At 46.2% G+C, this 27,023-nt stretch overlaps 1 protein-coding gene across 1 annotated transcript in view; it reads left to right on the top strand.

Annotated features, from left to right (window-relative positions):
* Window positions 1-27,023, top strand: part of RFTN1 (raftlin, lipid raft linker 1) — a 216,145-nt gene that overhangs the window by 159,811 nt on the left and 29,311 nt on the right. Inside the window, exons 5-7 of the mRNA XM_037845461.1 lie at window positions 780-1,125; window positions 8,652-8,855; window positions 20,306-20,421. Coding sequence (XP_037701389.1) covers window positions 780-1,125; window positions 8,652-8,855; window positions 20,306-20,421 — 666 coding nt within the window. The remainder of the gene's footprint in view (window positions 1-779; window positions 1,126-8,651; window positions 8,856-20,305; window positions 20,422-27,023) is intronic.

The following is a 27,023-nucleotide window of genomic DNA, read 5'->3' as shown; positions in this document are numbered from 1 at the left end:
GGCAGTGAAAAGGTACCTAGACTAGAAGGAGTGTTGAATGGCTTGGAGAGCCAGGAGTTTGCCAGGGTAATAGCTGTGGGCTGGGCATGGCTTTTGGGTTCCTTTAGCTTAATTTAGGATTGAGAGCACCGTGCAGTGGGAAGTCCGTCAGATCTCCCCTCTTGCAGGAGTGTGCACACGAGCTTTCACACCGTGGGGGTTTTCCCCACCCCTGCCCTTCTTTGCCAAGATAGTTGTTTAAAAGAGGAAGTTCTCTGGGTCTTAAAATGCCATCTGGTAGTTAGTATATAGTTATATAGAGATACTGTATTTATACAGTAGCCTGATTGGCAGAAAGTAGGTGATTCATCAGAAAAAAAAAAAAACAAAAAACAAAAAATAAGCTTTTTTTTCAAAATGAACTTCCTCTTTCAAATTCTATTTGTTCCAGTTCATCCTTTTAGAACTATTTTCCAGTCTCTTAAAAAGGAGTCACCAATAAGGACTAACTCAGTGTTTCAAAGAGAGGTGAACCCAACCCCTCACAGCCAAGTGCTTTAATTCTCCATCAAACAACACAGTCCATAAAACAGGCCCCAGCCTCTCTTACCCCCGGCGCGCCAGGGTGAGGGTGTGGGCACTGTCCTTGAAGACAGGGAGCATCTGCCAGCTTGAGATTTCTCATGTACAAACCAAAATATCCTCAGAGGCCTCAAATGAGGTGCTTGGGTGTTGTACATTTCCACTCTTTGAGAGAACACCCCTTTGACTTGTTTCCCTTCGTTTTGTTTGCCTCACAGATCCAGGAGGCCGCCAGCCGGGGCCTGAAATTTGTTGGTGTTATACCTCAGTACCGCTCCCCCGTGAGCTCCGCCGGCAGCAGCCCCCTGACGCCCACGGCCAACAGCGCCGTGGCATCACCAGCTAATGAGAACCCAGGGGCTTTGGATGTGTGCAGCTCCCCAGCAGGGATGGAGGGAAGCCCAGAGCCGGGCCAAGGCCCGAGAGGGGAGGTGCCCGTCGCCGAGCAGCCCAGCGCATGCCCGAGAGAGGGAGGTGGAGGATTCTCATCCCAGGGCCCGAGGGACACCCTGGACGGCCCGGACGGTAACCCGCTGGACGGGCACCGAGAACCCCTCCCAGGAAGTAAGTATGCCAGGGCTGGAATTTTTGACCTGCTGAAAGAGAGGCTACACATTTTTCTGTACTTCCCACAGCTTCTTAGTAAAAAGGAGAAGGAATTAAAGTGTAGAGACAGCAGTCCATCTAAGGGGAGAAACTTTATTATACAGTTATGCAGGCCACCCAACAGTTTACTTTCTGAAGTTGTGGCCTATTTGAAGTAGATTCTAGAACAGTAGTGATTTGATCCTCCATGCTGTTGGGTCACGCTTGAATTACTCTAACAGGAAGTGTTAAAGCGCCGGGCAGCAAGGCAGAACGTGCACCCCACTTTCGGTCAGCCTATTTTGAATATCTGCCTATAGCAAGAAATCACAAAAACCAGTTGGGGACAGATTGTGCAGGAAGCTGGTGATTCAGCTCACGAGGATGTAAACTACCAGATTTCAGGGAGTTGTGGAGTTGACAAATTGGCGCTGGGGAGCAAGCGCTCTGCCAAGGAGGCACTGCCAGTCTGTGAATCCTCAGTTGCATTGTAACGGCCATTAGAGCTTGGGCCTAGGTTGGGGATTTCAAAAAATAGCAGGACAACAACAGTGATAATAGCCAGCCTTTAGGGGTACTTCCTACATACCGGGCCCTGTGCTAATAAGCATTTTGTGTGGCTAATCTCTTTTAATTCTCCCTATGACTCTATGGTGTGGATGATATGCTGTTTTCATTCCCCTTTTCACGGCTAAGTAAACCATTGCCTGGGCTGGAAATTGGCAGAACCAACATCTGAACCCAGGCAGGCGTACCCACACCCCGTCACTCCTGGCTCCTTCATCTGTGCTGTGTAACACACTCATAGGTTAACCGTGTTTACTGAGGCCCTCAGGTATGGGCAGCAAAATTTCCCTTCATTTCCCCATATTTCTCTTTCCCTTTTTCCTCCTGGAAATCCAGAGTCCGTCCATTTCCTGACAGCCAAGTACTTATATTAACTGCATGGCCTTCTCTAGCCTTTGGAAGGTGAGACAGTATCAAGACTGGTGGTAGGGGACCCCCGGGCCTTAGGGGGCCTTTCCGGAGGCCTCCCTGTTAATGGCATTATGATTATTATTTATTTACTAATTCGTGAAATTAGCATCTTACAGATGATAAGGAATAGTTTATTCTTTGAGAATAGGAAAGAAGGTGAAATACTTTCTTCATTTACATCAGTCTTGGCTGAGAAGAAAATTGTGGGATGGTTAATTCTGGGGGCTTATTTGCAAAGTCTGTTTAGAGGAAGGTAAGGTTAGAGCTGCCTCCCTTCTGGGATATGTTAGCATGATTGTTTAATCGAGGCCTTGAGCCTTCTTAAATATGTACTGAAACAGAGCTCTTCATTTTTCCAATTTGCCACGCTATTTGAGGTAGGCTTCTGCCCCATCAGAGTAGCTAAGAGCACTTTTAGACCCGTCCATGTGCTTCCTAACAGATGGCCAAGCGTTATCCCAGAAACTTCTGTCTTCTCCTTGCGGTTTGGCTGGATGTGTGCTCTCTGAATCCTGAAAGGGCAGGGGGGCCTCCTTGGAGCCCTTCCGCACAACCCAGGGCAGAGGCCCCAGGGAGGGGATGTGGGAGGCAGGGTAGCACAGTGGTTAAGAAGCCAGACTCAGCTTACCGTGCATTCTGGGGTGTCATATGTGCCCCCTCCCCAGTCTCATCAGATGGGCAGCTGCCTACTTATTGTCCCCATATGAGGACAGTACCTACCTCTCTGCTCAGTACGTCACAGTCTCTCTGAATTTCCAACAGCTCACTGTTATCCTTTATTCCTCTTTTTGTGGAATTAGTGAGCCCTTGAATTTTTGCAGTTACCACGGGGGCAAGGTCTGGCGGGCAGTGGGCAAACAACAGTCAGGATGGTTACGTCTGCAGGCAGGGGTCTGAGTCCTGCAATGTGTCATCTTGATTTCTGACAACAGCTCCATGATGGAAGGTGCTATTATTATACCCATTTCACAGATAAGAAAAGTCACTTTCCATGTCCTCATATAGTTAAAGTTTTATCTCATAGCCGAAGGCTTGATATCCAGGGACCCTGCACCCATTGGTCATGGCCTTCACCTGACCCCCAGCTTCTCTCCTAATCTTTTTCCTGGGAAGCTCTTCCCTGGGAAGTTCTCTCACACGCACACACACCCCCACCCCCACCCCAACTTCCCCTCCCCTCTGCCTGCTCAGCTTTCAGCTTGCCTTTCTCTCTGGGCCCCCTAAGGAGGTTGAAGTGTTTTTACTCCTCTTTCTGCCAGGTGGGCTTAAATAGGCAATCACAGCAAGACAATTAAAAAAAAATCCAGAGGGAGAGTTCCTTTTCCCCCTCCTTCTCCTCATTTAATTTATTTCCTTTATAGGAGGCCTAGGGGAGCAGAAGTCTAGTCGGTGACTGCTCAGACAGGGCTTTCCAGCAAATTCTCCATCAGGAAATGGGGCAGCAGGTTGCCCCCTCCCCATCCGTGTGGGTTTGGGAATGGCCGCTCTGGCCCAGCGGCCCTGCCCTCCTTGCCCCCGCAGGCTCCAGGGACGGCCCGTTATCTGTTTCCCTTCCTCTTCATTGACTTCTATTTCCTCGTCTGGGGAAATTTCCTGTTTGTTTGATGTCCTTGCTGTGCAGGGGGATTACCTGAGTGCCTTCAGGGGCAGCCCCTCGCCCCCTCCAGCATGCTCCTCTCCTTTCACAGGTCCCCACTTCATCATGAACACCTGCCCCTCTTGTTCTCCTCCCCACCCGGGTCCCCAGCACCTCAGCCCAGAAGAGCATGAACCAACCCTTGAGTCGCATTTCCTGATGCTTCTCTGCCCCTGGATAACCTGATTTTTTCATTTGTAGTACGTGGACTGGTACAGGTTAGGAAGGTGTGACCCATGCGATCCACCCGTCACTTCTCTCCTGGCTGTCGGCATTTCTGTCTTGTCCTTCCCTCAGCATTGCTGTTGCTACAACTTCCATCAGAGAAACAAGGAGGTCACACAGGTTCAAATTGTTCTTACTGTCACCAAAATAGTACTAAAAGGCCTTCCAAGACTGCCCTTCCTGCTCTGTTCCTACTCACTTAAAATGTTTAGAAATGCCAGCCAGAAACCTCAGCCAGTGATCTCACAATTGTATTTCTCAGCTGAGGCGATTTTTCAGTACACAGCCTTGGCAGCCAGCTCATTGTGAAAATCTAAAACTCGGGGAGAGAGAGAGAGAGGAGATGCCCACCTCTCCGGCCCCCAAGTCTGGCTATTCCAGTGTGTGGCCTCCTTCCCTAGCTCTCAACCAGTATCTGCTCACTGCTGTTCACCCCCCCACACACACACACACTCCACTCCCTGCTCCCAGGATTGTTCTACCCACAGTTCCATCCCTTCCCACATCTGCACCTGCCACTGTCCCTCTGGCTTTTCACTCAGTCCATTAGCAAACGGCTATTGAACTCCCACCTGTGGTCATCAGCGCCTCTTTTCTGGGTCCTGATGAAATTAGCCTCTTGTTAGGTTTGGGAAACAGCCCAGGTTTGGGGTTTGAAAGACTCTTGGCTCTGCCACTTACCAGCTTGTGATTTCTGGGCAATTTCACTTAACGCTTCTGGGCACAGAACTGATGCACCCACCCTCCCAGTGAGGTTGCGAGAGTTGCATGAGATGATGAAGGTGAAAGGTCCTTGTAGCTATGGCACGCGTGCCTGTGGCTGCTGTCAGCCTTATAGCTGGACTCCTGCAGACTGGCAGTGTTTCCCGTGCCCCGGCAAGCCAGCCTCACCCTGGCCTTGAGGTTACCTGCTGCTAGTGCCCAGGCCTGACCGAGGCCTGCAGCAGCCTTTCTCTAGATTCCGGAATCTGGACAGAGCAGGCTGAGGGCCTCCCAGTGCAAACTTTTGTTTTAGCTCCCCCTGCCCAGTGACCTCAGCAAACCTTATTCCCACCCAGCTAAGCTGCCCAGCCAAATCTCCCTCCCACTTGTTCCTTCCAAGTTATCTCACTAGTCTCCTCCTTCTGCCAGACCCAGCCTTGGAGCCCCACACTTTAAGCCAGACTCTGAACCCTCTCTTCCCTCCAATTGGAGGTCTCCTTGGACACCAGGACCTGCCAGACCCCTGTGCACCTGCTAGTCACGGGCTCTGAGGCCAACCTACAGATTAAACTGCAGATTTCCGTCCTGTGCCTAAGTCCTTACTCCCTGGCATGGACCTCAGAGCTGGACGTTTGCTCCCTTCCTCCATACTCCCAAGTAGCTTCGCAGGACCAGAATGAAGAGTCGTGGCTCTCTCTGTCTGGGTGGGTTAGCACACCCTGTCAATCTGTAGCTCAGGGGTCATCCCGTCTTCCTCCTCTGTCTTCTTCCACTTGCCTGGTTTAGGCCAATCGGGCAAACATACGAAGTACTTACTGTAATATGAGGACTGGTTGACTGGACACTAGGGCTCCAAATGCAATGAGGCAAGGCCCCCGTGTCCGGAGGAAATAAACAGGCAGACAGTCTTGAGGCTCCTTGGGTGCTCCAACAGTCCAGTTCTTTAGCCGTTCTCAGAACGTTCTCAGAAACAATCCCTGCACCCTCCTTGGGGACTTTCTGTCCTGAGTCTGGAAACTCTTCCAGCTGGGGTCATGATGCAGTCACAGAGCAGCTGAACAAATTTAAACGAACTTCGGGCTTATTTTTGGAATCCCCAATGCCTGCTCATGTGTGGATGTTGTGTTGGAGAATCAGAATATTAAAACATTAAAGGGCATCATTTTGGACAGTTTCTCTTGGCTGGTTTCCATGTGAGTAGAGGAGAGGGTTATGGCCAAGGAGGCAGAGGGACAGAAAAGTTTACTAAAGGTTGATGCATCTGAAACCAGGTTTCTCTCAATATTTCATTGCTGCAAATGCTTTTGAGGCTCTTATTCCAACAGCATTTCCTTTTCCTTCCTGAAAAATTTATTTCTGTCTCTGGCCTCAGCCCTTCACCCTGGGGAGGATCCAGACGGGAAAGCTGGGTGTGCTGTCTTCACTGTCTACCTTGCCTGACAGTCTCTGTCTTCCCCCACCCCACCCCGAGCACTCTCATTTCTCCTTTTGGCCTTCCCTTTTTCTGTTTCATTACGCATTTGGGAAAGTTGTGTTTTTGTCTTGCCGTGTGAGCAGGGGTTCCTTCTGTATGATGTAGTATATCATGTGCTTCTTAACTTGTGCCATTTCCAAATCCCCCCACCTACTTCTCCCATGCAAATGCTGTGATTTTTCTTTTTTCTTTCTTTTTCTTTCTTTCTTTTTTTTTTTTTTAAATTACTTTGCATTTGTGCAGAATAGACTGCAGTGATTGGTGCTCTGGTCCACCTCGGGGTCACCTGTGGACAGCTCTGGCCACGCCAGCAGCTTCCTGAGCCTCTCTGCTTGCAGCTGCTCTCCGGAATGGGTGCACGTGGGGAGGGCCGGATGTCCCAGGGAGTTAATGCCGCAGGAGTCACCTCATGAGGGGTGGAGTTGGTGGATAGATGCCCCAGCTTCCTTGCCCCTTGGTGGGACATTGTGATGCATGTTCTCCAAATCTCACAGAGGGTCCCTGGTGGGACTGAGCCCCAGTTGCCCAGAACGGTGGCCTGCTCATTAATGCACCCTTCATTGGCTTCATCCCTTCCCTGTTTCATTTCCTCATTCCTTCGCTCTGTTTCCTGGGATCACTTCTCAAATGAACTACGTGCACCCGAACTCTGCTTTTGAAGGAATCCAAATGACATCACTGCCTCACTAAAGCATTGTTTACCCTTTTGCCCTTAGTAGCTGCAGCTTTTTCTGAACCCCTGGCACCCAGGACTGGAGAAGACCTAGTCATCTAATTCACTTCCTGCTTCTTCCCCGCCCCCCCCAATCCACTGCTTGATTCCCCTCCATTACAAATCTTCCTCTGCGTCACTCCATTCCTAAACTTTATATTTCAAGTCACAAAGTAGTTGAGTGATTGCCTTCTCCATATGCAAAGACCGTATTTCCTCTTGTGAAAGCATTTACTGGCTAGAGATACCTTCCTAAGTCAGGCTGGTGTACTGAGAAAGGAAGGTTGGGGTGAGGGTGATGACGAGGGTAGAGCTGGTGTTTAAAACCCAGGTGGCCACTTCCCAAGATCCGCTTCCTTCCCCAGTTGATTCTGCTAGATGGATAGCTTGATAGCTCCCTTGTTAAACTGTTGCTGATGACAAAAATCTCATGATGCAGCATCGGTTCCCAGAGACTCCTCAGCTGATGTTTGCTCAGCTGGGCATGTGAAAAAACTTCCTTTATTCCAGGTACCTATGTGGGATAATTTTAGATGGAATGTGGATGGACATACTTGGTGTTAAGGTGCCTCCTTATTACCTCCTATTAATGGCAGGTGATAGGGGTTTCCCTTTATGGTCTTGATGCAGTTTCCTTTTTAAATGCATCTATTTAAATAAAAGAAATAGAGTCAATTTTTAAAATAACGTTAATTCAGCTAGAACATATATACCCCCAAAAATGTGAAATACTGAAATTTGGGGAACAGCATCCCAGAATGTGGCCTTAGGCTTGGAGTCTTGCACAGGGAGCACGGGTGAGCTTTGTCCTTTTTGCTAATGTCAGCCATTGTTTACAACCTTTAAAATGTTTCTTTGAAAGAAGGGTGGAGATTTTCTTATTATTCAAATAGGTATTTTTGGAAACCAAAGCATATTCCTAACTAGCCTGTGTAAACAAAGCTTTTCAAGTTAGGTCAACTCTGAATGCTTGACTAAATGAGTGACACAAAAATAGACCTTCAGGCTTAGATTGAAATTCCAGGTATTGGCTCCCGGAGGCTGATACTACTAACTCATGCCCGGCGGCACGTAGGTCCGTGTGAAACAGCTGTTGGGTGGTAGGGATTATTGGTTTCTAAAGCACTATAAATTATTTCTAAAGGACTAAAACGGAAAGCTTGGCGCCTCACTCCCAGCGCCCGTGTGGCTGTTCAAGCTGACCTGCCACTCCAGGAAGGAATCCTCGTTTACGGGAACATATTTATTTTTACATATCAACGATGTATTTTTGATGTACTTGATTAAGTATTATGGGTCCAGCCCCAGGAAACACCACTGCAGTTTAGAAATAGTGAATTTGGTGGTGTACCAAGTTCCTGGAGTTAGAGCAGTGTTTCTGATTTTATGTGCATCCATACATTTACTTTTTTTTTTAAGACCAGCTTTTGCCCAAATAAGTCTGTTTTTACTTCTAGAACCATCTATGTATGAATTTCTAGAAAATGTCTACTATGCCTTCTCTCAAACACCCAAATAAATGCTGTTTATTATATTCCGGATTCAAAACCTAAGTCCCACCTGAAGCTTAACCTTTGAGATCCGTGTCACTTCTAAGGCAGTCTCAATTGACTACTTGGAATCGAGTTTTATGATTTGACACTAGTGCGACCTAACAGAGATCCTACGTTTTGATATCATTTCTTCGGGCTCCTAGAAAATTCCACCAGACCCAATGAGGCAGATTTTTACCAGTTCTTGACCTCTTCTCTCCCATCCCCCTTCACAAATGCCAACAGAAATGGAGATCTTTGCCCTCTTCAACAAACCGAAGAGCCATCAGAAGTGCCGGCAGTATTATCCGGTCACCATTCCTCTCCGAGTCTCCAAGAACGGTCAGACGGTGAGCGGCTTGGATGCCAACTGGTTGGAGCACATGAGCGACCACTTCCGGAAAGGAGGCATGCTGGCGAACGCGGTCTTCTACCTCGGGATGGTGAACGGTATGAAATTCATGGCCCTGGGGTGGCCCTTATGAATCTTTTTCCAGCTCTTGTAATCTTAGCCCATCTTCAGAGCAGGTTCTATTCAGAAAGCTTTGTAGCTAATAAACATGCTGCATTTGATTTCTAATTAACACATCTCAAGGAACTTTCCATAAAGCCCAGGACCTCTGCTCTGTAAAACTCCCTCGGAGTCACCCAGGTATCTTCCAAAATGACAGAGGGAAGGAGAGTGATTCTATTTCATCGATGGTGGCCTCGGTCTATGTTGCTTTTAAAGGCTTTTAAAAAGATTATTCCCCAGGTTTGTTAATTACCCCCTGGGATCATGCCGCTCCAAAAGTGCAAATTGTTTGTAGACACTATTACAGTTTGAAGTAGCAGTAGCAGCACCTTGGAATTAACAGCAGAAAGATAAATTGAACAGCCTGGTTCTGTAAGCTCTGTTGGGACACAGACTGTTCCTGGGTCTTGTGACACCCTCACATCCCCCACTCCCATAATGGGCTATCCCTGGGGGTTTGCTACATGGAGTAACACTATTGGTGTCAGCTTTTTAATGGTAGAGGGGAAAGTCTGCCCAAAGTGGGGAAGTGTGTCAAGCAGAGAAAGAGTTTTGGGTTAACACAAAGGCAAGTTAAGCCACCAGGTCGCATCAAAGCTGGGAGGCAATTTGGGGAGCGAGGCCGACTTGCCATCACGTGCCCACCCTGAGGGCTGCCAGTCAGCAGGATTCCTAAATAAGTGAAACATAACAGCAAATTTGTTGATCCCAGCAAAACCTGGCAGGGGGCATCAACAGCACGGTGCCTTGGTGGTTGAACAGTTTTCTTTCTCAAGAATTAGCAGAGACAGTAATGGAGTTTGGATTCTACACTATTTGCAATCCTCGAAATGCTAGCAAATATTCTTAGAATAGAGACATCAGGCTTAAATGCTAAATACATGTACTTTATATCATCTGAAACCTTGGAACATAATACAGCATGGTCAGGTCTTAATTTTGGATTCAGTTCCCTTGTTACTATCTAAATATCAATATCTAGTATTATTATATGCATGTATCAGGCATTCCGTAGTACAGTGGGAAAGGTGACGAGCTCGTTAAGAATAGAGCAGCACTGTCTGCTAGAACTCTGCGCTGATGGAAATGCTCTATATCTATGCTGTCCAATATGGTAGTCATTAAGCATGTGTAGCCATTGAGCACTTGAAATGTGGCTAGTGCCACTGAGGAGCTGAATTTTTATATTTAACTAGTTGCATGTGACCAGTGGCTGCCATATTAGACAGTGCAGTTCTGGAGTATATATTTCTAAGTGTGTTAATATAACCAATGAAACAGTCAGTTTCCTGGTGGCCTTTGCAGGAGGAGGCCCTCCCTGGGTGCCCCTGGTTCCTTGAAGCCGGGGATCAATGTGGTCTTGTTATGGGATACATTGTTAAACACCATTGGCAGAATATTCCTGGGCACAGGCTTACGGCCCTGACTGCTCGGTGTGAGGGGAGGACAGGGAAGAAGCTTCACCTCTGCTTCCTGCAGGGACACCCCATTATCCGCCTTGGGTGGTAGCAACAGTGGCTCCTTTTCCGCCCCTTGGGCTGTACCCAGAGGCTCTCTGTGGCTCTGCATAGTTGTACGTTTCTCCCTGGGAAAATGGTGGTTGGTTGCACTAATATCTTGAAGATGCGCGGGGAAGCCCCTGTGAGAGTCTGACAGGCAGCACGGGTAGTTTTTCCTGCCCTAAGCAGAACCCAGGCTTCATAAGGGAAGTTTGCTCTTTGCCCCCACTGCCTGAGCGTGTCAGGGGCAAGCTGAGCCCCCAGAGAGAACACCTTGTAAGTTCACAAAACCATTTGTGATCATAACTAGTACAGTGTGGGCAGCTGAGGCTGAGTAATGCTCCCCCACTACCGGCCCCCTCCCCTCCAGCCTCGAGTCCAAATACACAGATAATTTATACATTTTTTCCATCTGATTTGCCTTGAGTGTTTGGAATGCTGTTATATCCTCTCTTGGCTTTAGCTGCGTTAAATCCAGCCTCCCTGTCTTGAAGACAGAACATGAGATTTCCCCTGATGTGTGCAGTGGCGACGTCTCCCACCCTAGACGGTGAGGTCTCTCCTGCAGGGCTGCCCCCTGCCGAGACTCCCACCGCAGTGGCATGTCTCTTTCTCAAGTGCTGCAAAAGCCTCAGGACACAATGAATGTGAACTTGCTTTAATGTTAAGCACGATTTCACCCTGTGTGTTTGTGAGGGGAGGGAGCATGTGATTTGGGAGTAAAGCTTAGTGGGTTAGGGCATTTCTGCCCTGGAAAAGCCTAAGGTTTCCATTGGCCAAGGATCAAATGTGTGCCTGTTCTTTTTGGAGAAATAAAAAAAAAAGAAGGCAAGCTAATCATAATCATAAAAGGAACCTATTTCTAGTGAGATAATTAGTGTCCTTACAAGTAAACCTGGCAGGGCTAGAAGTGCATCTTAAAGCTGTTTGCCATCTGGGGGAGTACCAGTAATGACCCTTAAATGGATGTTTGTACTTCAAAATACTTTCCACAGAGTCATAAAACTCATGAGAACTTTCTCCCACAAACAAGATGAGGTTTCAGCCTGAATTATCCAGGTAAGACTCTCGCTTCTGTTGTCAGGGTTTACAATCCAGAAGTGGAAAGCCTTGTACAAGTTCTCAAGTTGGGGCTCCTGCTGGTGGTCCCCAGGGCTCCCCTCCCCAGATGGTTTATTAATCCTTGGAATGGCCCAGTGTCTTGGGCCGAGGGAGGCTTTGCCTGTGGGTCCTGGCAAGAGTAAGTCACAGGCCAAGAAGCAGCCTCGTGACATCGATGGGCTCAGTGTTACTGTGCGGCACGCTGGTCTAAGCCTTCAAACCGGGTGACTCATGGAACCGTCATGATAGCCCGGTGAAGTAGGCACTGTTGTTACCCCTGTATTTCAGCTGAGGAAACTGAGGCACAGAGAGATTAAGTCATCACCAAGGTTAGCAGTTTGTCAGTGGCAAGAAAGCAGTAGAAAGAAGGGAGGGTGTGGACTGGGAGAAGGAATGTGAGCGGGCAGGAAAGGAGAGGGGAGAGGCCTCTTGGTGAGAGGCTGAGGCCCCAGCAGGGCTGTGGGTGCCCTGGGTGGGGAGGGGGCTCCAGGGTCCAGCCAGGATTTGTAAACCCAGCAGAGTGAACAGGCATTCAGAGATGCTCCAGCCAGTGAGGCGGAGGCCAGAGTGGACGTTTCTGGAGGGTGGGAAGGGCCAGGAGGGAGACCCTCCTGGAGCTGGCCGTTGAAGCGGAGCTGGGCAGATACCGAGAGTCAGGGGTGGGGGCGAGGCGGAGCTGGTGCTGGGGGCCTCATTTCTCACCGCGGGCTTCCCTCCTGCCCACTCAGGCTGCTTTTGCTACTGTAATCACTCCGGGCCCTGCTCTCTCCCTCCCCTTGACCCCTCGCCCTGCCCTTGTCCTGCCCATCACCCTGTGTTCACCCTGCCCTTGCCCTGTCTGCCCCCTCCTCCCCCCCTCCTCCCCACCCTGGCACCCTCCCTGCCGCAGTCCACAATTCCCGTGCTCCGATCAGCACCCCCACCTCAGACTCCCTCGGCTGTGCTGACCATAAACCTTCCTCACCCGAGCCCACGCCCAGCCCTTCTCCTTCATATGTGTAAGTCCTACTGTTTTTAAACATTAGTATACTTAAAATTTAATAATCTCTCAATATCATCTTTATCCAACCCATGTTCAAATATCTTCAGTTGTTTCATAAATGACCAAACCAGAGCCCTGCCCAGCACCACGCACTGCTGTGTTACCATAGCCACACTTGTCTTTTTGTCTAAAAGAGCCCCTTTTTTATGACTTGTTTGATTCAGACCTAGCCTCTTTTCCTACAGAATGTCCTGCGCTCTGGATTTGTCTGCTTGCTTCCTCGTGGTATCATTTTCCTTATTTCTCTAGCCTCTACATTTCCTAGAAACTGGAAGTGAGTTCTAAAGCTCTGATAAATTAAGCATTAATGCCTAAAATACACTACACATGACGTGGTCTACAAGCTGCGTCACATCAGGAGACACATTATAGCTACATGTCTCTCCTTCCTTACCCTTTTTCAAAGACCAGGTCTTCACTGAGACCCTTCTCGATGCCCCAGCCGTGTCTAAATCCAGATAACACTTGTTATTTATACCACCTTTTTGGTGCCTGGCATATCCTATGTTACCTTGTATTTGCAAACGTGCATATGTAAAACATATGTACCTATTTCACAAAAATGCATGTAGGGACATATTTTATACACAAATACTTGCAGCCTCCCGGGGCAAGCCCAGGGGCCCGTACTTCTTTGTGTCCCAGTGCCTGTACACCATGTACCCAGCAGGTGATCAACAGGTTTGTGGATGATGCCCAATAATGTTAACGATGATGAGGGGAGAAGCTGGTATTGCAGCTCACCCCTAGAGACTTGGGGGAGTAAGGAGCTGCTGGGGGGCGGGGTGCTGCCAAGGGAGAGAGAATGAAGTAGATCCAGGTGGGTTTACACAGCCAGCTCCTTTGGAACTTGCCTGTCTCCAGAAATGTTTAACCTCATGGTTACAAGCATGGCTTCTATGTCAGACAAGGCACTTAATAATGTAGAGGGAAGATTTCACTTATGCCAATAGATGCAGTTTTTCTTGTATCCATAGCATATTTTTAAGTCAACTTTTCATTTCAATATAGCACCCGTACAGAAAATTGAACAGATCACAAGGGCACAGCTCAGTGGATTTTCACAGGGTGAACACCCATGTAACCAGCTTCCAGATCAAGGGACAGAACATACCCACTCCCTAAAAGCCCCATCATACCCCGGGGTAACCACAGTCATGACTCTGAACATAATAGTGAATCTTGAACTTCATATGAATGGAGTATGCACTTTTTATGTCTGGCTTTTTTTTCACTCTTTATGCTGTGAGATTCGTGCACATTTTCATATGTAATTGCAGATCATTTATTTTCATTGCTGTATACTATTCCACTGTGTCCATATATCACAGTTTATCCACATATAAGCATACTTCTTTTCTTTTCTCCCCCATATAGAAAGGCATGGCATCTGCACAGATTTATCCCCCAACAGAAGCCCTGAGGCCATCTCCCTGTGACCCCACTGAGATTCCACTGAAACACCAAGGCAGAGAGAGTATGGTGCAGTAGTCAGAGACCATCAGCTCCCTGAGTGTGGAGACCTTGTCTATTTGTCCATTGCCTGCCTCCGGTCCTAGAACAGTGTCTGGTTCATCTGTAGTAGTAGCTTAATAAATATTTGTTAGTTGAAAAAGCATAGGCTTTGGAGTCAAGCAAACTCATTTTCAGGTCTAGTTTGGTTCTTACATTCTGTCTGAACATGGAAAAATTATTTAACTTCTGTAACCTCTATTTTCTCACCTACTAAGAAGAAATGCTAACCTTTGCAGAATTTTGGGGAAGATAAAATGTGAAACCATCACCTGTGCCTGGCAGAGTGCCTTGCCTCCAGCAAACGCTCTGAATCAGAGTTTTCCTTCCCATCTGATCAGTTAAATGGGACTGAAACTTGCAGGCTAACACTGTCTATCCCTAAAGTGGAGTCCTGTCATCTCTAGATTACTTACAGCTTCAAATATTGAATGCAGAAAGGAGGGCCAAGAGAGCAGCGAGGGCTTGAGAAGTAAGAGAAGGCAGCAGGCTTGCTTGCTCTTTTGATGATGTCAGCGAATTAGCTGCAGCTAATTATGGGAGTGAGGTAACATGGCACCATTATTGGGAACTAGTTGAGCAGTGATTACATTTGCAATGGAATCACACATCAGCAGGACAACTCGTGTGGTTACGGTCACGCAGCTGGCACGGGCCATTCCTGGATCAAGGTGGTACCTTGACCCATGCCCCCTCCAATGGGAGAGGGGCCCCCCGGGGGCCCAGGCGATCTGATGCCAGCTACCCCCATGTGAACGGTTCACCAATGTAGTTTGTTAAAAGGGGAGCAGTAGCATTTCTTATCTAATCCTGCAAAAAATCAGCCAAATACATTGCCCACTAGTCATGACATGTGCATTTCAGGCTAGACTTTGAAGAGCAGCCACTGAGGGTGAGCCTGAGGGTTAGTGTGATGTCAGAGGCTGCAGGAGAAGAGCACTTGCTGCATAAAATTGACCTCTGGGGATAATATGGCAAATCTCCTTTTCCCACATCCTTCTTGTAAGTCATAAGCTGGGAATGTTAACGTGGCCTTTTGCCAAAAGACCGGCATCAAATATTTATACAATACCGGGGCAAATAGCTTTTTGTGCACAGTAGGGAAGCATCTTTACTTTAATAAAAAATGCAGTGATAATGGAATGTTTTCCATAGATGGAGGCAATTTAACCTTTTTACACTGGGGGCCTTCACTCTGAGATAGACCTATTTATACCCAGCTCAGTGCACATTACGGTGAGGCTGAGCCATGAAGGTAATGAGGAGACAGGGAATGGACAAGGCCGTCAAAACAGGGGGCTCTTTAAAAGCCCAGCTGTCTGCTCTCTGTCATTCATTGACTTTTCTGCTGTTACAGATGACCAAATTTTGACAGCCATTCTGAACTTGCCTCATAGTTAAGTAGGTGAATCAGCATTCTGGATTCAGAGTAGCAGAGCAACGGGCTGAGAGCCTGGAAGGAAGAGCACTGGGTGAGGTGGATGGAAAGAAGGATCTGGGTTTGTTCCCCACTTCATGTCCCCAAGCCTGGCCATACCTCTCTCCACTGACCATGCAGCCCTCCTCCTGGGCCTGTGGTTGGGGAGAAAGGAAAAGCAGCCGGGCAGGGAGTAGGAAAGAAAGTCTGGGTGGGTTGTAAGTGGTCACGAGTGCCTCCCCTCTTCTGCACCTCCATGCTCTCGTACAGGTGTGTAGGAAGGCTCAATGCCACTGTAGCAGAGAACCCTCTTGCCTCAGAGAGAAAGGAAGACTACATTTTAAGTGTGGATGCATTTCTAGAACCCTCTTGTGATATTCTAACCCCGAAGCTCACTATCTTAGCTGTGTGAGGACAGTGACCTAGAAGGACAGTTTATTGTCCCATCTTTGCCCACTTCTGTCAACGGTCCCATTTCTATTTCACGTTGAATTAGGCTATCTAATACTTGGAGCATGTTCCAGTTTGCCAATGCTGCCATTATGCAAAATACCAGAAATGGATTGGCTTTTATAAAGGGGGTTTATTTGGTTACAAATTTACAGTGTGAAGGCCATGAAAATGCCCAAATTAAGACATCAACAGGAGTATACTTTCACCGAAGGAAGGCCAATGATATCTGCAAAGCCTCTGTTAGCTGGGAAGGCACGTGGCTGACATCTGCTGATCCTGGATTGTGTTCCGGCTCCTCTCTCAGCTCCTGTACGTTCTTCAAAATGCTGCTCTTGGGGCATTTTGTTTTCTCTTAGCTTCTCTGGAGCAAACACTGGTCTAGCATCTCCAAAGCAAAAGTCTGCTTTCAGAGACCATCTCCAAAATGTCACTCTCAGCTGTTTGGAGCTTATTCTGTCTGTGAACTCTTTTACAGGACTCCAGTGATTAAATCAAGACCCACCCTGAATGGGTGGGGTCCATAGCTCTATGCAAATATTCCAATCAAATGTTTCACTCACAGTTGATTGAGTCACATCTCCGTGGAAACACTCAATCAAAGGATTCCAACCTAATCAACACTAATATGTCTGCCCCACAAGACTGCATTAAAAAACATGGCATTTTGGGGACATAATACATCCAAACCAGCACAGAGCACATGGAAGGCCCATTTAATGGGCTTGGAGGTTTTCCATTGATGAGATCTGTAGGAATTACCTTTGGAAATCAGGTATAATATTTTTTTCTGTAGGAGCTTGGAGGAAATGTGTCCTTTGTTGATATAATCCTGAAGGAATCATTGCGTGTCTTCCATTCACAAGCATCTCCAGGTCAGGACTTGGGGGAGTTTATTCAAAGAGATTCCTTTGGGCATCGCTGCTGTGTCAGGGGTCCTAGCTGCACTCGTGTATGTGGACTATGGTCCATTCTTGTCCTGGATCTCTGGACCCCATTCTTGTAATGTGGTTCAGCTAAAGCTTTCTTTTTCTCTGGCCACCTATGTAAAATATCTCTTAGGAGGAACGCTTGGGAGAAATGTTTTAGCAAAGTAGATGAGATGCAAGCTTAGAATTTGCTGAGGATGTTTGATAAGACTCTTAGAATAGGAAACAAATATGAAACTGAAGGGTGGTATTGATTTACCACAAAGACCTTACTTGAAATGGATTATCATTGTTAAGGATAAGGCTGCTGTGATCCGGAGTTACCCTCACAGCTGTGGTTTGTTGAGCTGCTCAGGCCTCTGTCTGTCATTCTGGGATAATCAGGAATAGCCCCAGGCTAAGGAAAGTGCAATGGCTCCGTGTTTCTTAGGTCTACATTGGGCATTATATTGCCACAACAGTGCAGTGTGACACTCTACCACCCCCCTCCCCCCAAGAACTCATTGGCTTTTTAGAAAAAGAAGTCATTTATTTTCAAAGATTTGTGGGTTGGCTGGGTCACCTCTGCTGAAACAGCTCTGTTGATCTACGGATCAGCTGATTTAAGCTAGGATCCATTGGGGTAGCCTTCCCCATAGGTCTTTCATCTTTCTGGAACCAACCAGCTAGCTAGGACATATCGTTCTCAAAGTGGTGGCAGAACCATAAGAGATCAAGCCAAAGCACACAGATACATTTCAGGCTTCTGTTTGCTTCGTATCTGCTAACATCCCATTGGCCACAGCAAGCCACATGGACAAGGTACTAGTTGGCTGGTCTCCCCACGTCATCTTTCTCTTGATGGTTCTGTTGCTCATTGGATCCGTGGCTTTCCTTCATTCGCTCTGCACTTCTATGCAGGCTGCCCCTCTGCTTGGAACTCTCAAAATCTACAGATCTATATGGTTTGCTCGCTTACTTCATTCAAGTCTCTACTCAAAGTGGGGAGACTCTTCAAAAATAGCCGCCACTTCCACCTCCACCTTCACTCTCCCCCCTTACCCTGCTTTATATCTCTATAGCAATTATTTCTTCTGACATTATATTACTGTCTCTCTCCCCCACCCTAAGGAAAGCTCCATGGAAAGCATGGACTTTGTCCGTCTTGCTGCCTGCTACATCTTCAGTGACCTCAGAGTATTTGGCAAAAAATAAGGGCTGAATAGGTATTGGAATGAAGGAGTGAGTGGCTGGTTGGTTATTCAGTGTAAGCTTGAATGCTTCCAGTAACACGGTGCTCACTCTGCAGAGCCCTATCTTCCATCTTTAGATTAATCTAAGGAACGTTCTTTCTGTTCATTTTATACTGAAATTTTCTCCCCACATTTTCTAAAACTCTTAATTCTGCCTTCATGGGCTATGTAGAAAAGAGAAAAAGAACATAGTTTTTCATCTGTGTTGTCTTTATTTGTATTAACACCGGTATTAACTCTTGTGTTAACCTTGAAGAAAGGGGTAAAGAAGAAAATTCAAATTATGCTTCATCCTATCATTCATAACTTCTGCTAGCATTTTGTATATTTCCTCAGAGTTTGTCTGTCTAACCCTTTTTAACATAAAAATTCACATACAGTTCATACTACAGTTCAGTACCCGAATTTTTCCTCCATAATATTGCATCTGAAGTATTTTTCTGTATTATTAATTTCTGTGATCTTTTTAGGGACTACATAGTATTTAATTATATGGAAATCTCCTAATTTAACTATTTCTCTATGGTTGAATATTTGGATTGCTTATATTTTTATGTAGTTTTATAAATAATGCTTGTAGACAAATATTTGATGACATTTGATGAACCTTTGAATAGACTAAAAGAAGTTGGAGTTGCAGGTCAAAGAGAATGGGCTTTTTTGTTTCAGGCTCTTAAGACATTGTCAAATTGCTTTCTAGAAACATTATGTGGTTAAAATTCCCTTGAGCACTGTAAACTTTTCCATATCACCATACCCTTACCAGGAGTATGCATTTTCTTCTCAAAATTTGCCAATTTTCTAAACAAAAGAGAGGTTTACTGACCATCTTGAGTATGTGTTGTATGTGAGAGAATTAATTGCCAGTTCATGTCATTTGCCCATTTCTGTTTTAGTATTTTTAACTATTGATTTGTAAAAGTTTTTTTTATTCATAAAGAATATCAAGCTCAGCCTTTTTTGTTGCAAATAATTGTTTCATTTTATTGAGTGCCTTTAATTTTGTTTACGGGGTCTGTTGGAAGACAGAAGCTAAAGGTTGTTACGCATTCACATCTGTCCATCTTTTCCTTTGTGATTCTCGGAAATGCTGGCAGTTCCAGGAACTCCAGCATGATTCAGTGGACTTTTTGACTTTCTCTCCATCCCCTTCCTGTGAAAAAAAGAGGTCACCTTACTGTGTTAACATGTGAATTATCCTTTTACAACACAGTATATCATTTACCCTTGCTTTGTATGATTGAGCAGTGATTCCCATATTAGAATCTCAGGATCCAGAGGGATTATCTGTCCACAGCCCCACTCCACAGATGAGAAATCACAGCACTGCGGGATCACATCCCTTTTCGTGATAGAGCCTAGGTTCAAATGGCAGGTCCTCAAGTCCAGTCCTCTCCCCTACAACCTCTTATCGAAATGATCTAGGGCAGTTAGGAGCCATTAACAAAGGAAGGGCAAAAAGCATCTCCCTTTAAAATCCACTTCAGGGGTGGGGCCCTGTTCAGTTTTTCTTTACGCCCTCATTGCCTAAGAGTTCTTAAGTCCTTCCAGATATTTAATATGCAGTAATTGAATTGTGCAGTACTCGGAACCTGGTACATTGACTAGAGGAATGCTCAAAGAAACATTTTCATTGGATCATTTAGGAAAATTCTCCCTTTCCCCATTTCCACTCCTTGACAAAAGCTGTCTAAAATGTTGTCTGTACAGCAGCCCACTTCCTACCAACTCCCAAGAATGGATGCATCTAAGCGTGTGTCTGACAAGCTCAGATCTGGTATGTTGTATCTATCCTCCCTTACAAAAAAAAAAACCAAAAAACTCTTACCTAAATATAGTTTTCTTCTAAAAACTGTCTCTAAATGACTATGTTTTACCCTGGATAAGTTCTCCCTGGTGCATTCTGACGTTGGAGCGTGAAAAGGAAGGTAAACGCGTGAAATCAAATGGTGATTGCTAACAATGAAATTTGGGCTCATAAAATCAAGGATATTATTCAAAACTGCGAGGTAAATTAGTCTCATTCATTCTGATGGGGCTAGACTCTATGGCTGTGTGTGCCTTCTTTAATTAACATGCTGAAAAGATGTTCTGATTGGGATTATTAATGAATGCAGTGAAAATTTTTGCTGCTTGTAAGGCTTCTGCCACAGACGGTTTACAGATTCCCCCCCCACCCCGCCTTTTTTTTTTTTTCCCCACAGATTCCTTACATGGCTTGACAGATGGAGTATTCATCTTTGAAGCTGTTTCCACAGAAGATAGCAAAACCATACAGGGCTATGATGCTATTGTTGTCGAACAATGGACGGTGCTGGAAGTAAGTATGGAACTGGCAGCCGTGCTTATTTTGTTTGGGAGTAATTGTTTTACCCGCTTGTTAAATCTGATGTTGGGGATGGTGCTCAGCTGAGGCTTTCTTGTGAAGGGGAGTTTGACCTAAGTGGACCCTACAACTCCCCCTTTAGTTCTTTCATTTTCCTCCTTTCCCAGGTACGGGGATGGGGCGGGTTGCACTTTTCCTGTTTTGGCAGGAAAAACAGGTACCGTTAGGTGGAAAGAGAGTCTTCTTGAATTAATTTGCTTATACCAAAACCTCTAAGTGACACACATGAGGCAAACACACAGCCTGTGGTCTTCTGAATAAGAGCAATATCTTCATGGAGCCAGGTTCTACTGGCTTCCTCTGCCAAGCACACTTAGAAGATATTTGCACACGAGTTCATTTAATCTTCACAGTAAGCCCACGAGGTAAGTACTGTCATTGCCTCTATTTTACAGATGAGAAAACTGAGGCACAGAGTGGTTAGGTCCCTGGCACCAAGGATGATAAGTGCTGAAGGATATGTTTGAGAAATGTTGACCCATGAGGTCCCCAGATTGCGGTAGGCAGAGAAATTCCTCAAGCCACGTTCCACTGGGACTTTGGAAGAGCTGCTTCCTTTCTAACAGACCCTGGTGTGTACTTTAAAGGCATTGCTCTAGCTATGCAAGTACAGACTTTTTAGACTGCCTCTTGTACACACAGCATCTGGCACATGAAGGGAGAAACTGCTGGAACACAGAGGACTGATTTCTAAACGCTGTTCCTTAGGCCTGGGGAGAGCACAGGGTTGGCATCGCTCTGAGATGGCCCTGCCAAACCAGGTTCTCGGTGCCAAAGCAAGACAGATGTGGACACATCCCTTGGTGAAGGGCTGAGGCTTGCAGACACCCCCCAGGCAGCAAATGCTCGCCACACTATTGTGCCCTTCAGAACTGCAGCTTGTCCCTTGCCTGGGGTGCTGGGTGGGGCATATGGCACCCCGAGGACACTGCTACTTAGCATTTACTCCCCCAGTGGTTCTGGGCCTGGAGTGAGGAGCTGGGCTGGGGACGTTCCTGGGTCTGAGCAGTGATGGGAAATAACTGCTCGCAAGTGACAGCCACAGAGTACACAAACTGTGGTAATCAGAAACAGGAATTCCAAAAACACAGCATTCAGGGCCAGTCAGGGTGGGGACCAGAAGCCCTGAGGGCAAATGTAGTAAGAAAAGCGAGGAATCAGATGACCTGAGTTTGAGATCAGCTCCACCAGGTGCTCCTTGTCCTTGGTGCTGATGGGCCTTTCCAGCTTCCATGGCCCAATCTGGAAACGAGGAAGCAAAGGAAGTGAGGCTCAGTCTGAAATTCAGAGTCCACCGTGGCAGGTCATGTCCCCTCTGGGACCCTAAATTTCCTCCAGTGCCAGATGGGAGCAAAGCTGTTCATCTACCCCCTGCACAAGGTGGGGTGAGTACAGGGTCTAGGTGGTGGAATTAGGAAGTAACGGAGAGAGCAGATCCAGGTCTTACGGATCCTGTTAAAACAGGGCCATGCACGTGGTTGGCCAGGCTGCAGGCTTTGGCACTCGGTTTGCCCCAAAACATTTGGCAATAATAGCTAGTGATGCGTGGCTGCTCCTGAAACTGTGTGGGTGCGTGGGAGGGATTGGCAGGCCGAGGTGACGGGTGTAAGGTCCCCTGCTATCTGCACATTAAAATGGCTAAAGGACATTGTGCTTTCCCCAAGAAAGAGGACTTGTGCCAGTGATCCAACATCACTGTTTAAAAGGGGTTCTCAAGGTGTGGTTCCCGGACTGCAGCATCAGCATCACCTGGGAACTTACTGGAAATGCAGGTTCTCAGGCCAGAGATACGGAGTCAGAAACCTTAGGGGGCAGGGGCCCAGATATCTGCATTTTAACAAGCCCTCCAGGTGGTTCTATGCACACTCAATTTGAGAACTATGTCTAAAAGTACTGTACTGGTGCCACTCTCACCAGATGTCTGTGGTCATGTGTTATTTGATTAATGGGGTAAAGAAAAAAGTACCTTAATGTTATCTTTCCTCAGCCTTTAAAACTAACCTTCACTGGTAAGTGGGAGTGAATGCATATTATATAAAATGTTTGTAAGAGGGAGCTAAGGTTGAAAACTAAAATGAGGATACAGTTATTTTTACTTTTTATTTTTAATTTTTATTAACCTTTATACCACACAAAATTTCCCATTTTATCCACTTTTATATGTACAATTCAGTGATATTAATTACATTCACAATTTTGTGCTACCATCACCACCATGTTTGTCATTTTAATACAAAGAGAGGTCAGTTTCATGGATGAAGAAATTAGGGCAGGCAATATTAACATTTATTCAGAAACTTTGCCCAAATATTCAGATTGGTTTCCATTAGAGTTTGCCTGTTGCTTTCTCAGAGGTTGTATGTTTTTCCTCTTGACCTCTTATTTTCATGCATTAATCTATTTGACAATATTAGTTTGGGGATCTGACCCCCTTCCTCCAGAACTGCTGCTTTGGCTTTCTCCTAGGAACCCTTAGAAATAAAACTGGCTTTAGAGATGTGCAACGGGCCCAGTGGCATGTTGGAGCTGGTACTCACTGGCTCTTAAGAGCCAAATCTGTGTATCTCTTCTCAGCTCCACACTCATTGACGTCAGATTGGTAAACTTGAATTTGGCCACAGTGGAACATTTACACCATGGAAATTGGCAAGCTTTTATCCCTGGAGAGCTGGTTGAAAGCATTTACCAGCACACCACTGGATGGGCCTCTATTTCATCACATTTCAATATTGTGATAACACAGGTGTGGCTGACATTCAGTTAGAATTTCCATGATAGTGATGACAAGTATATTGATAGTTCTGATGTTCTTGCTTACCAATTTTCCCTGCACAAGTCTTTGAACTTGCTCTTCCCTTGCTCTGGAGTATTCCCAAACATCACCACGTCTCAAGGACAAGAAGAGAGGAGATCTCTTTGGGGCGGACTGTACCCCTTGGATTATGAGTTTCTCCTCTTTGTGGCTGACATAGGCAGCCTTCAAGAGTCACTCTCCAGGAAGCCGCCCGGACTCCCTTCAGATTAAAGCCCCTTACTCTGTGTTCCCATAATTCTCCGTGTGTAGGCCTCTCAGGGCTCCTGTTGTTCTCTGTCATTTTTTTTATTTGTCCACTTTCCTCCCTCTGCTGAGTTTCTTGGCCTGGAAATATTCATCTTTTTCTCCAAGGCACCCCAGTAAAAATGCATCCTGAATTTGGTTGAAGGCCTTTTGTTTCAGCCTAATGGTAGGGCAATATTTCTCAAAATGGAGCCTGTATCACAATCACCTGGGGAGCTTTTAAAACCACAGATATCTGGGCCCCACCCTAGAGTTTCCTATTTAGTGGGTCTGGGCTGGAGCCCAAGGATTTGCATTTCTAACACGTTTTCAAGTGATGCCGATTCTTCTGGTCAGGGAACCACACTTGAGATCCCTCTATCTTGGAGGAACCAAGTGTTTACTGCTGTGTTAGCAGAACAGCCTGGCAGCGTCCAGTTAGGGGCAAACTTGCCCACGGCTCAGCTCTTTGAAGAGGTTCCCTGTCAGACTCCCCATTCCAACCCACAGACAGCCCTTCTGCAGCCCCTCTCCCGAGTGTGTGGTGTTTGTCCAGTTCCCTCACCTTCCACCCTCTAGACCCGGCTACTTCCTTTCTCCCCTACCCTTTTGGCTTCTGGGAAAGATCTTTCCTCTTTAAACCCTGGGCAGGTCCCTTTTGGCTTCTGGTTGACCCTGCTTTTCTGGCAACCACTGTCCTCTCAGCCCAGCCCATGACCTCTTGAGCTCAAACCACAAAACATCTCTCTTGGCTTTTTCTCCCTTCTCACAGTTCTGACCGATCTGTCCCATCTTGCCTCTTTTAAGCCTGTGTATTCACCTGTTTGCAAATGTGCCATTCTGGCTCAGCCACCTTTTCCTGGCGTTGCTCTCCACACCCACGTACAATCACTCACTCACACACACACACACACACACACACACACAATTTCACCAGATAACCTCCTTAGGTCTTCACAGCTCTGCAAACAGTGCAGCGTATTGGAAAGAGAGTGCAGGTTCCAGACTCTGCCCTGGGAGTGCGTCCTGGTCTGTAGTTCCCAGCTGAATAATTGCGTGTACGAGAAGTAAACCAACCCCTCTTCATTCCTCCATTTTTCCATTTTATAAGTGGGGATACTGGTAGAAACCTCTCAAAATTGAAGAGAATTAAAGAGATTATATACTTTAAAAATTGCGAATGAAGCACATACAAGCACCCAATAAATATCTCTTTCTTTTATTAGTCACCTGGTATCATGAGATAGATCTCTCCCTATTTCCTCTGTCTTATTCTAAAGGAAAAGAGGAGGTTGAGCTAGGAACAGTGTGGAGTCAAATGCAAATAATTGCATTTTTCTCAGTTGGAAACCCACAGACTAAAATTAAAGACATTTGTGAGTAGGATGTAAGTCCCTTCATAGGGCATTTATAATGGGCATTTTGTTTACTTTCTTTGAGTTTACAATCTAGAGTGTGAGCAAAAAGAGTAATTCTTTGAAAGGAAGGGAAAAACATGGAGGGCAGGTAAAGAGCAAGCTAGAGACAGAGAGCCTCTTCTCTCTGCGTCTGTGTGTCCTTGAGCCTGACAGCCTGTCAGAAGTTGTGGACACCATCAGGTGCCCCACGAGCCATCCCTTCTGCAGTTAAGTTCAGCATGATGGGCTAGAGCCTTGTCCATCTTGGTCCCTCTCCTACAATGTGTTTGAGTTCATCAGCACTTCTTGTGAAATTCTGTGCCAGAACTGAACATAAGATGGTAGTAAAGCATTTTTATCTGACATGATTGGTGTGGTGGCTGGTGGGTTAATCGAGAGAGTCAATTAAAAAGGAGAAGCAAAGGAAATCATAGTTATTTCTTACACATTTTATCTTAATGTAAAATATGTAAATGCATACCCATTTGCCATACTTTTTGAGTATGGGGTGTGCCGATAGGAATTCCATTCACCTTTTTTGTGTAGACCACACCCAGAGTGCACCATCTGCAATTTCCAGTGTCAGTTTCTATAAATTAAAGTGAAGGATCTACCTTGCAGAATCCTTCTATGTTTTTAGGATCTTTTTTCCCTAGTCTTTTCTACTTTCTTTCCCCACATCTAATTCAACCACAGTCATTTTTAAGTGAATCTCCTTTGTTCCGTCTCTTTAAAGCATTCAACTTAGTTTTCCTAGAAACAACTTATTTTTCCACTTACAGTTGATCAGTTTAAATAATTAAAATTAAGACATAATTATGATAATGGGTCTAACTGACCTCAACAGGTCTGGGTACACAAGAGACTCACCGTTGATGTGCTCAGTTGGTGGGAATAGAAAGGCAGTGAGCATCCCAGGGAGCAGCCCGCTACCTGTGAGGCCCTGACCTCCCCAAAACTGGACTTAGATTCTTGCTGATGCCGCTGAAGACTGCATTGGCTTTGGGGCCATCCATTCCAGCCTCTAAATCCCCATCGGTTTTGATACATGAGATGCTGTGCAGTCACTTCTCCCTTCTCTCCCTGTGTACTCAATCTGTTGTTGAATTTACTCTCAGCGCCCATTTCTCCAGCCTGATGGAACATTTGGATCAAGATTATATCATCCTGTGTTTGGGGGATCATCTCATCTTTGGCGTCTGGGAAGGTCTCGTGTGTAGGGTGCCTTCTGTCCAGATCCCAACGTCAGACGGACTGGATTGAGGACGCCGTCCTTCAGAATGCTGCAAGAACCCAAACCCTTCTTTGGTGGTTTTATATGACTCTTGTGTCTGTCGTCCACTTTATATTTTACCATGTTATCCACAGAGAATCATGAGAGGCTTGGTAAGATGCATCTCTAGAAATCTACTCTAGGGCATGCTGCTGACCTACGGTCCTGTAACCCTGTCTAAAACATTAGGTCCCACTTGTTCTTTGTGAACTTCTGCAGGCTTCTCGGCATCAGTCTTTGGTTTCCAAGGGCTCTCAACTGTCTTTTTAACAGTTCACTCTGGGATTTTGCCAAGGGGTAACATAGATTTCTGTGATGTCTAGAATTCAGCACCTTCTGCTCTGATAAGGGAGCCAATATTTGTTCTTTTTAAACCATCTGGCATTTTTCTCATTGCCACAGTTTCAACAAGATAATTACTTTAGTTCTGAGATCATAGCCTTCAGGGCCAAAGAAAGCAGCTCTCTGCCTTTTTCTTCTGATACAGATGATGTTCCCACAAATGGCCACTCCCACAAAAGGACCAGAAATTAGTGCACTGACCCCTCCTGGTTATAACTCTACTCCTTTCTCACCACAGTGTGAATAGCAAAGGTGAGACCTGTGCAGAAGTGAGAATGACCTCGGGTCTGTGCTCGCACCTCTCTCAGTACGTTCACTTTTATTGCTTTCAAATTCCTTGTGTCCCACTTCACCTGTGATGGTGACATGCCAGTGTGCTGAATGGCATGGCTGAGGGCCTTTGCCCTGAAATGTAATTCATCTAGGCTCAAGCTCATTTAACATTTTGAGGTGTGCTTTGAAGGGCAGCTTGCCTACATCTATGGAG

The sequence above is a fragment of the Choloepus didactylus genome, chromosome 1 (genome assembly GCF_015220235.1).
Source record: "Choloepus didactylus isolate mChoDid1 chromosome 1, mChoDid1.pri, whole genome shotgun sequence".
Lineage (NCBI taxonomy): Eukaryota > Metazoa > Chordata > Mammalia > Pilosa > Megalonychidae > Choloepus > Choloepus didactylus.
Note: the sequence above shows the minus strand (reverse complement) of the source record. Positions and strands in the feature narration are given on the sequence as shown.